The 11,002-nt window shown below is 40.0% G+C and overlaps 1 protein-coding gene across 3 annotated transcripts; it reads left to right on the top strand.

Annotated features, from left to right (window-relative positions):
• The first annotated feature begins 269 nt into the window (after positions 1–269).
• Positions 270–10,711, top strand: LOC119723124 (F-box/WD repeat-containing protein 9-like). 3 transcript variants are annotated; one of them, XM_038193666.1, is made up of 11 exons: positions 270–333; positions 1,157–1,425; positions 2,456–2,574; positions 5,483–5,625; positions 6,499–6,627; positions 6,917–7,032; positions 7,180–7,271; positions 8,667–8,812; positions 9,157–9,270; positions 9,754–9,843; positions 10,342–10,710. In XM_038193666.1, exons 2-11 carry the CDS (start codon positions 1,172–1,174, stop codon positions 10,510–10,512), a joined length of 1,374 nt encoding a protein of 457 aa, XP_038049594.1. In that variant the 5' UTR covers positions 270–333; positions 1,157–1,171; the 3' UTR covers positions 10,513–10,710. The 3 variants fall into 3 exon arrangements, with proteins under 3 accessions (XP_038049594.1, XP_038049596.1, XP_038049595.1); XM_038193668.1 differs by lacking the exon at positions 270–333 and adding an exon at positions 334–394 and having other exon boundaries at positions 10,342–10,711; XM_038193667.1 differs by lacking the exon at positions 270–333 and adding an exon at positions 390–444 and having other exon boundaries at positions 10,342–10,711.
• The last annotated feature ends 291 nt before the right edge of the window (positions 10,712–11,002 follow it).

Below are 11,002 nucleotides of genomic sequence, written 5' to 3'. Positions count from 1 at the left end.
CCCAGGCTAATTTCCAAAAGTGATTTAGGGTTTGCACTTCAATTTGATGCTTTCATTTCATTTTCAATATAATTTACAGTGTTGTAAATAATCCTTGCCAATTATGCAGTAATATTCACGATTGATAATGATTAAATTAGGATCATTCGATTGAGGTCATCAGCTCAGTATGATGATTGTTGCTGGAAATACATGTACATCAGATATGAAATTAAGCGGCCGAAATATTAAGACTGAGCTCATTTTGCCGAGTGAGGGCGCTATCTCCAAAAACAAACGCACATGCCACATTCAGTAACCGCTTTGGTGCGCGCGGTATGGGTCGTGTAGATGGTGAGTCATTGCGTTTGTTTGATATATTTTTAGCTGTTTGTCATCGTGTTTGTGCCAGCGTGTAAGTAGCGGCAATTTTGCATTTATCTTATTGGCACCTGGACATCGGTGGTGGGTGGATGAGTTTATTTTGATGCGAATGGGAGATCATTCTTGAATGAAATCGTTTGTTGTTTGTGTGTGTGCAATGCCAGTGTGTGTGATTCGCTCATCCATGTTCTTCGTTTTTTTAATTATTGCAATATTGGTTTATTCATGGTTTATACATCGAATCCTTTATGCATTGTGTTTTTACTTTTACAATTACATTACAGTTCAAGGCATGGAAAAAAATGTTGCAACATGATGCCACTTCAGTGGTTGTGTACAAAGTCTTGGAGATCAAAAAAATTTTCTGAGTATTTCCTAACAAAATTGAAAATGTTTCTCGGTCCCAGATTCATGTCTTATCATCATTTTTGACTGCGCGTTATTCCATGGAGGAAGGAATTAATTCCTTCCTCCATGGTTATTCGTAGCCTTGTTGCCTAGTCTGGTTCAGTGCTAAATATCGTTGTGATGTTGTATTCAGGGGGCGGGGAATCAGACCTAATGAAACGTCGGACTTTACTTCCCTTTTAGAAAAAAATCCTACGGAGCCACGAACTACAGATGGCAACAAGGCTACGGCTATTGGGCAGTCATTTTTGCAATGACTGACCTTCATTGAGATGATGCATGAAGAAAAAAGTAGCGTCAGGTTGCAACATTTTCTCCCAAGGCATTAACAGTTAGAATGAATGTTAATCATTTATTGCTGTCACTGACTGTCATACATGTGTAGAATTGAGTTCGCAGAATGTCGCCCCCACACACTGAAACGGGCAACTCGCCCGTCCCTGTGCCAGAGGCTTCCCCAATGGCTCAGAGTGCAGCATCACCTTGCCAAGAAGGCGATCAATCTCTGGACGACAGCCAAGACCTTTCAGCATCCATGTCTCAAGATGAAGATGTTGACGGAGTCGATCTCGTTAACAGGGATGCAGGCGGATGGACCCTGCTCACCCTCCCCCCGGAGATTTTGCTTAATATTATCTCCTTCCTCGATGCAAGGTAGGGTTTAAAAGACAACTGTTTTCCCCTAGTGCATGTCATTAAGGAGTTTATTCTGGTTTCATCTAGAAGTTGTGATTTTCTTTAGGAACTGATCCCAAGTTTACCCATATAAATTTGTGGGGAAACGTCAGTAAGATCACTTATGGGCTCCGTGCACAAGTACCCCCTCAACGGCAAGAAATGGAGAGTTGGGGGAGACCACTAGGAGTGACATTCGAATGCATTGCCGACGCCGCCTGATGCTCACGCCAAGACGCTATGGCTTTGTGCTCACTCAGTCTCAGAATAAAAATAGCAGTCCTTCTGATTTGAAAAAAAAACAGGTGTGTGGAAAAACGCACACCTGAATTTTTCTAGGCGTGTGATTTTTCTAGACGTGTGATTTTTCTAGGCGTGTGATTTTTCTAGGCGTGTGATTTTTCTAGGCGTGTGATTTTTCTAGGCGTGTGATTTTTCTAGGCGTGTGATTTTTCTAGGCGTGTGATTTTTTTAGGTGTGTGATTCTGTGGTCCAAGCTGGGACTGAACAATTTGGGTTTTTTTTTTTATAATATTCATCTTGGTTTACAATAAAGCCATATTCTCTTCACCGACGTACTTTACTTTTCGCAAATTATGAAGTATAATTATGCCGTAAATGTATGCCGAGGTGTGTGGTACTGAGGGATTCAGGCGTGCTATTATTCACACTTCTCAGGAAGCATTTAGGCGTGTGATGGCGTGGGGGTGTGATTGCACGCCTCAAAACAGAAGGACTGAAATAGGGTGTGCGTACTTCACGCTATATGTATGCGCACCTGTATGCACAGGTGGTGTGTCCCATGTGCTGGGCTCTTGAAGTCTTGAAAGTGGTCAAGAATGCGCTTGTTTTGCGAGTGGAGCCTAAGAGCTGTATTGCTAAATCACTACGTCAGTGTTATTAAGAGCGGTGATCCTTCGCTTAACATTAACAAGGATCATTTACAACATAAATGCTGTTATGAAATGCCCGGAATCAATGATTTGGTATATATTTTCCTTAATGCCAGGGTGGTCGTCCATCGCCTGAGTTTGGTTTGCAAGGAGCTCCATCGGCTGATTTCCAACGACGCCACTTGGAAGATCCGCATCGGCAAACGATGGCCCAAGCAGTATCCTGTCACACCAGGTACACGTTCTTCATTATTCCCCTATTCCAAAACAATTTGGGACCTCAGTAGGGAGATTGCGTTGTTGCAGACCCAATTTTTTGAAGAGAACAAAAAAATCCACTTTTAGGTAATTGGGCTCACATAACTAGTTGTATTGTATTGTTGTATTGTTTGATTTCCATTTGTCACAAATTAATATAATGCAAATGCAACAAATTATTTACTACAACAATAACTAAAATTAATAGAATGCTAATACATGTACAACACTTTGATCAATTAAACATAAATGGTGACAGATGGGGGAACCAGGTAAAATGCCTAAGCTTATACAGAGCCTGGTCCCGTTTGTGAATAACTTATGAAATAAACAACCAATAAAGCTATAATTTAAAACAGTGGTCAATAAATTAATTAATTATTTACTTGGCATAATAGTAGAAAAACTGAAGGAAATTGAAATATACATATAGTTAACAATAGGGCAATTCCACACCAAAGTGGACATGACACCAAAAAATTAAAATACATGTGACTTAAACAAATTTGGCATCAAATGAAAGCTAAAAGTCTATATTTTCAATATTTGAAGTCGGAATTTTATTTTTGATACATTTCGGTACCAAAAAATAGGATTACGTAATAATCCTGTTTTAATCCTAAAAATGTGATTAAAAGTGATATGAAAGTATTCTACCAATACACACACAAAAATATGTACTAATGCCATCAGTTTCTGTCATGAGAAAGTATTGGCCTTGAAAAACTGACTGAAACTTGTTTTTAATGTTTTGCGTAATTTGTTTCGCTTCAGTGACTTCTAATATTTCAGCCTTCGAAAATGTCCTTCCGTTACCGAAAAATACATATTTTTAATTTATTTTAAAACTTGCAGTATGAATGCATTGAAAGTTATTGTGCAAAGCAAGTTTAGGTAGGCCTTCAATATGACATTATAACTGACACTGCTGTACTTGTCGTTTTTTAATTAAAATTAATTAAATCCCGTCCTTCCGTTACCAAATTGGTAACGGAAGGACGGTAACGGAAGGACAAATCGTATTTTTTTCAAATGTTACGACATTTGTTCTCATGTTTGAAAAATGAAAATCACTGCAAATACATGCATGTATAATGAGCATTGAAAGGACATTCATGTGACCCACCTTCACAAAAGCGGGATAAGCAGGGCAAGGTGTTTTTTACAAAGGATGGCACAGGCATGTACAACATGTACAATGTACATGTACATATATGCCGATGTACCAGTACTTGTACATGTATGGAGTTGTTGCAGAAAATCAAATCATAAAGTTGCTGCCATCAGCATTCATGGACAATAGAGAAAAATACAATTTCTGTGAAGCCATTCCAGAAGCAATTAAGTCAAAAATGAGACGGAAGAAAGTACCGGTACTTTGGGGCACTTTCATTCAATTTACATGTGTAAGACATGTGAGGTGCAATCTTTGACAAATTATGCCCAAGTTAACAACTTCAGTTTGGATGTTTATAAGTTAATTGTTACTACTCTAAATCATTGTAATTTGATTTCAAACATTGAATTTAGAGTTCAATTAAAAGCAACACCTAAAAGCATTTATTCTGAAGCCATCAGTTCTACCAGTAGATGTTTTGACCTTGTACATGTAGGCTGGTCCCCCCCCCCCCCCACCCTTTAGGTAAACCACTGACCCTACCGGTATAATTAAAAGTTGTTGGTAAACATGTAACCAATATACTCAAGTGTTCAAATACTGTGAATTTGAACTTTTAAGGATTGAGGTGATGGGTTTGAAGTTCATTTCTGTAGTTGTCTTGTGTTCGTGAATGATGTGTTTTAGGTTGTTTTCATTTTTCTTTTGTTATCATTAATTAGCAGGCTTCTATCTTTATCTCAATAGTTTTTTGGGTATAATTATTTATGCCAGGTCTGCATATTGTTGATTTCACATTCAGTTACACATTTCAGCAATTTGTTTCACTTGTATAATTAGTGTAAATTCACATTTTGTTCATGCTATAATTGAGTAAACCTTTTGTCCTTCCGTTACCGTCCTTCCGTTACCAAATTATAGTCCACTTAAAACGTTGTAATTATATTACCGAAACACTTAAAGTCAAATGAAAGGTGGTATAGTATAGATAAAGCTTCAGGGATTCCATTTCCTACCTTTAAAATATAATTGCCCCATAAAATTCACAGAGTTTACGCAAAACGCGAGTAAGTTGGAAAACCCTTGTCCGTTTTACCGTCCTTCCGTTACCGACCTCATTAATATTCATAATTCATAAACGGGAGGCATTCAGACCCCCCAAAGGTGTGGAAATTGAAGGTAGCATTATACCAATACCATTGTGTCATTTGTTTGCTGTAACTATTAACAGTGTCTGTGATACACACATTTGAAATTTTGTTTAATGAGTGAAAACGTCCTTCCGTTACCGTGGAATTGCCCAATATTTAAAACCAACAGAGGTGTCTTGGGTAGAGGGTAGGGGTTTTGATTTGTTGAGGAAAATTTTTTGGGTAAAACGACAATGAAGACGACAAAACACATCGTGAAAACAAAGATGGCAATTATTGGATGCGCGCGGAGAAGTGTCTCAATTCTCATGGCATCAACTGACAAAGGCATAGCAAAATGGCATTTCTACTACAAAAAAGGCTAACAAAATTACAAAAAAATGGGTCATTAGAATTTAAAAGATGACTGCTTCAGGTTAAAGTCATTTTGGAATGATAAAACCACTGTACGGACCAAAATGAAAGAGGGGCAGTAACTACACAATCGCCCATCAATAGGAAAATCAGTGACCTTTGTTTAGAGTTTGGAAGATGTAAAATCTGACATGAATTCTTCTCAGTTTTTGTGTCTGTCTAAAGATATTGTGCTCTAATTTTTTATTAATCTTGCTCCATAGTCGATGACAGCAAGTTCAACTGGCAGCTTGCGTGCATGGAACGCGAGGAGCAGTACAGACTGTGGTCAGATCCGGCCAAAACAGAGCACTTCGAGTTGACCTCGGGTCACTTTGGAGAAATCGACTCTGTCCATCTGATGCAGGTCAGAGGTTATAGCTCATCGTGATTGGGTCAATTTCAAATAAAGTGTAAGGCCCAAAAAAAAAAGTCTCCAGTTTCTGGTATGCGCACGCGTCGCCGTAGCCATGCGCGTCGGCAAAATGAAAAAGGTTTTTTTTCAATGAAAGATGATGTCTTAAAACCGCCAAACTCACTGGTTTGACTGGAATCCTGCTGCTGCACAATTTTAACGTGTTTTTAGATTGGGTTATGGTCGAGAATAAGCTTTATATGGCCTCTCTGGACTCCCATATATTTGCACTAAGTTTAGTCGGGCACCATTTGCAGTCATCAGCCGACATTTGAAGCAAAAAAAATCAGGTTAAAAAAAAAAAAAAAAGCCGCGTCGCCGCACCACTTTTTGGGCAGCTCCATACCAGAAACCGGAGACTTTTTGGGGGGGCCTAACCCTTCACCAAAGAATTGTTATATGCACAGTATGCTCAGTGCTGTTTGAGAGCTTGTGACAAAAATTTGTAAGAAGAAAATCAAATTTGCGATACCGGCTACTTTATCAGATATAGCCAACCAACCCTGGCAAGCTCAGTGGTCAAGTGGTTGGACGTCTGCACTAGTAAGCCAGAGGTTCTGGGTTTGAGTCCGACCCGAGTCAACTTGTGAATTTGTTTCTTACCAGGTAGAGAGTACACTGAGTACTCAGGGTTTTTAAACTTACTTCTCAGGAGGGCAAAAACCAAATTTTAAAATGTTCATCGCCCCGACATAAACTTGTATCAATTCTATTGATATTTAACTATATCTGAGTCCTTTCAAAGAAATAAAATCAAACCGTCATAGTAGATACCATTTTCTTAAATTCAGAGTATGTAAAAAGAAAGATTTTATATATTTTCAGGGTGGTGACCTGTGTATCTCGGGATCCAGAGATCGTTCCTTCCATTTGTGGGATCTTCGAAAACTGGACGCCAGTAATCGCCAAGGTTCCATTGATGCCGCCAAGCTCAAATCTGTGGGCGGCCACAAAGTGAGCTTTGTAAATCTAGTTTTAAATTTGAACAAAGAAATTGTATGGAGCAGGGTTTGAACCCGCGACCTCCAGGTTGCCGTTCCGGTGCTCTACCAACTGAGCTATCCAGCCCTATGTTAATGGTTCACAATTTTGTCAGTGTCTTTGTTCAAGGGGCACTTTATAAATCTATTCAAATTTTTTACTTTTTGGGGAAGGATGCATTAATATTGTCCTCACATTTAAAAAAAAAAGCAATGGTAAACGTCACAGCAGTCATTAATACATGAATATTCATATTTTCTAGGGATGGGTTTGGCACATTACGTCGCGAGACAACATCATGTGTACGGCGTCGTGGGACCAGTGGGTCAAATTATGGGATATCAACGCGGACTGTACTGCGCCCACACAGGGATTTCGGTAAGGGAATGATTTTTTTGGGGGGGGTGTTACTTTATTACAATTGGCAATAATGAATCTTTGGGGACTGTATTTACTTTGTCAAGAAATAAATGTTATTTTGAAGAGTTTTCATACTTTGTTTCTGGTATATGGTTGTTTTTATAGAGGGAGTTCTGCCTTCTTGTGTTCGGTGTTGCATCAGAACGAGGTGCACGCCGGTGCTTACGATAAACACATCTACATGTTTGACAGAAGAGGTGAGATATACATGTCAACATTTAAACAATTACGTTTTTTCCAACATGTCCAAAAACACTTTCATAATTGATTCTTTCAGGACCTACATTTGTACATTTCTTCAATAAAGTGATTTCCTGTTTTGCAGTCCTTCTGTTTTGAGGCGTGCAATCACACCCCCATGCCATCACACGCCTAAATGCTTCCTGAGAAGTGCGAATAATCGCACGCCTGAATCCCTCAGTACCGCACAACTCGGCATTCATTTACGGCATAATTATACTTCATAATTTGAGAAAAATAAAGTATGTTGGTGAAGAGAATATGGCTTTATTGTAAACCAAGATGAATATTTTGAAAAACAATTCCAGATTGTTCAGTCCCAGCTTGGACCACAGAATCACACGCCTAGAAAAATCACACGCCTAGAAAACTCCAGGTGTGCGTTTTTCCACACACATGTGATTTTCAAATCAGAAGAACTGGTTTTGTACGGTTACTCATTATCATGCTTGTACTTATATCCGAGTACATTTTAGTACTTGTTCTTTTAAAAGTATACTCATACTTGTACTCATACTCATGGCAAAGTACTAATGCTGAATACTAGTACTAATGGCTAGGTACTTGTACCCATACTTGTACTCTTTGCAAAGTACCAGTGCTCATACTTAAAATACTCATACTCGCACTTATACTGTTGTCAAAATACTCATAGTTGCGCGCATACTCTTGGCAGAATACTCATGCTCATACCAATACGCAATACTCACGGCAAAGTACTCATGCTCATATTAGTAATCATGGCTAGGTACTCGTACTCATACTTGTACTCATGGCAAAGTACTTGTGCTCATATTCATGGCAAAGCACTCGTATCCTGCTCATACTCTTGCCAAAATACTCATACTCACACTGATACTGTTGTCAAAATACTCATACTCACACTCATACAGTTTTCAAAATACTCATACTCGTGCTCAAACTCATGACAAAACACTTGTACTCGTACTCGTCGTAAGGTGCCCGTACTCGTACTCATTGTAAGGTACTTGTACTTGTGGCGAAGTATTCATGCTCATACTAGTACTCATGCTCATACTAGTACTCATGGCTAGGTACTTGTACTCGTACTTGTACTCATGGCAAAATACTCATACTCACACTCATACTGTTCTCAAAGTACTCATACTCGTGTTCATACTCTTGGCAAAATACTCGTTCTCATACTCATGACAAAAAACCTCGTACTCGTACTCTTAAAAAAAATACTTGTACTCATAATCATGGCAAAGTTGTCATCATAGTAAGATACTCATACTCATGGCAAGGTACTCGTACTCGTACTTATTGCAATGTACTTGACTACAACAAAGCTGTGAATCCTACTTTCTTTGTGTGTTCCTGTCTGACAGACGATAACCAGTCCAGCAAACTGCGGCTGCACAAGATGCCGGTCCTGTGTTTAGCCTCAGACAACGACTACATCATATCGGGAAGTGAGGACATGACGATAGCCGTGTTCGACCGCCGGGCGGGGAAACTGCTCAAGAAAATTGAGGTAACCTCAAGAAATGTAGGCATGGGTTCTGAAGTGAAAAGGGTGATACCCATTCTTTGCTTTCTGAGCATATATGAGATTGTCTGAGTAGTTCAGTCCAAATACCTATTGTTTCGATAAAGAGTTTTGGGGTTTTTCCCTCCTATTTTTGAAAGTGGTTGTTTGAGCACGTGCATCTCATGCGAGGTTCATTTTTTGACCATAAATTGATACTGACTGCAAGATGTGTACAGTGACATGATGATGACATCATTATCATCATCAAATACAAATAGAAAATAACAAACAAAAATAACGTAAAATCTACCATATTTCCTTTTTGGCCTGAATTGTTACATTTTCAGCTGGATAAGTTCCCCATGTGTATGTCCTACGGCTTGGGTCAGCTCTGGGTCGGACGGAAAGATGGCAAAGTGAACGTCATCGACCCCACCCAAGGAAAGTTCGACATAGTACAGGTAACGCTAGTCAGTATTTCCTGACATTAATATACAGTTATTTCTTCCATATTTGGTTAACCTTTCACCAACATAAGTATTTTTTTTTCACAGTGCTTTCAAAGAGCGTGCGAGAGTAAAAATTCACAAGCCTGCTTGGGTGGGACTCGAACCCACAACCTCCAGCTTACTATTGCAAATGTCTTAAAAACTCAACCACTCAAACAATGAGCTTGCCTTGTAGCCAGGGCAAGCTCAGTGGTTGAGTGGTTACCGTAGGCTCGCTGGTTCGAGTCAGATACAACACTAGATACCTCCATCAGCTACTTGCACTGAGAAGAAAGTTGGAGGTCATTGGTTCGAGTCCCACCCGAGAAAGCTTGCGAATTTCTTCAAGCAAGCACACGGACAGCACGTTGTGCCTGCTTCAGTCTACTTCAAGAGTTACGGATATTAAGATTTAGAGTGTATGACAAGATTTCATTTTTGCTTTGGTTCTTTCAGACATACGACGTCGGCCACGAGAGCAAAGTAACTGGTATCCTGCACAGCCTGGGATCAGTGGTAACCTGCTCCACAGATCGTACCATCAAAGTGAGTACACTGACTCTCTTAAACGAGCCTCTTGAACCATCCCTGCCCGTTACTCCCTGTACCGCCCAAAACTGCCTTATCACTCTATGGTTTATGAATTTATTAGGGAATAAATACAATTTGATAAAATGTAGTACAGGTGCTAATGGGTTACTTTAACCAGTTTGCGCCGGGATTATTTTGACAAGAACGGAATGAGGCGCGGAATTACTTATCACTCAACCTCAAGCCAGGCGGGATGAAGCCATCACCCTCGGGCAGCACACTCATATTTCCGGCCTCGCTCGCTGCGAGCGTGTCGGTGACAGATATTTCCGGCCTCGCTCCCTGCAAGTTTATCTGTCATCCATTCCGAATACAGCAAAGCTTTTGCGTGTATACGCGGCCTCCGGCGCGAACTGGTTAAGGTTGAATAGTTATCAACTTTTGCAACTTTGTAAAGTAATTACAGGACTCCTAACCAAACCTTTTCATTTCATTATATCTTTGTTTTCCCAGATCCATGAGCCGAACCATGATCCTTCCCCCATCCGTACCATCGAGCACACGACCTCTCTCTCCGCCATCCATACCAACAACGGCGTCTTGGCAGCGGGAGGCAGCGATCAGAGCGTCAACATCTGGCGGCCGACAAGAGACGAAGAACAACCGAGATTGGAGTCAGGCTAATTGAAAACCTACTCACACAGAGACCCGGTGACGAAAAGCAAAACTGAGAAGGGGTATATAATGAAGAAGTAAACATGGGCGGAAAACAAATGCGGTTTATGTTAAGGAGAATACACGAGAAAGTGTGGATTCATGATTTAAGAATTCACGAGGCACGAAGCGCCGACTGAATTCGTAAATTAAGAATCCACACTTGCGAGTGTATCCTTCGACTTAAACCATTGCGTCAACAGAAGTATTGGAAAGAATGTTGCAACCTGACGCCACTGGTTTTTTTCATATATCATCTCAATGAAGGTCATTCGTTGCAAAAATGACGATAAGACATGAATCTGGGACTGAGAAATGTTTCCAATTTTGTTTGGAAATACTTGCAATGACTCTCCTTAGACTTTGTACACAAGCGCGGAAGTGGCGTCAGGTTGCAACATTTTTTCCTGGCTTGTTTATCATGTGTATCGCCACATCCATACAACCAAGTCAATATGTG

This window comes from Patiria miniata, unplaced genomic scaffold, assembly GCF_015706575.1.
Source record: "Patiria miniata isolate m_02_andy unplaced genomic scaffold, ASM1570657v1 HiC_scaffold_16, whole genome shotgun sequence".
Classification (NCBI taxonomy): Eukaryota; Metazoa; Echinodermata; class Asteroidea; order Valvatida; family Asterinidae; genus Patiria; species Patiria miniata.
Note: the sequence above shows the minus strand (reverse complement) of the source record. Positions and strands in the feature narration are given on the sequence as shown.

Coding starts and splice junctions, on each gene's coding strand:
- LOC119723124 (XM_038193668.1), top strand. CDS start 1,172: ATGTCGCCCCCACACACTGAAACGGGCAACTCGCCCGTCCCTGTGCCA. Junction 1,426..2,455: donor ATCTCCTTCCTCGATGCAAG/GTAGGGTTTAAA, acceptor CCTTAATGCCAG/GGTGGTCGTCCATCGCCTGA. Junction 2,575..5,482: donor GCAGTATCCTGTCACACCAG/GTACACGTTCTT, acceptor CTTGCTCCATAG/TCGATGACAGCAAGTTCAAC.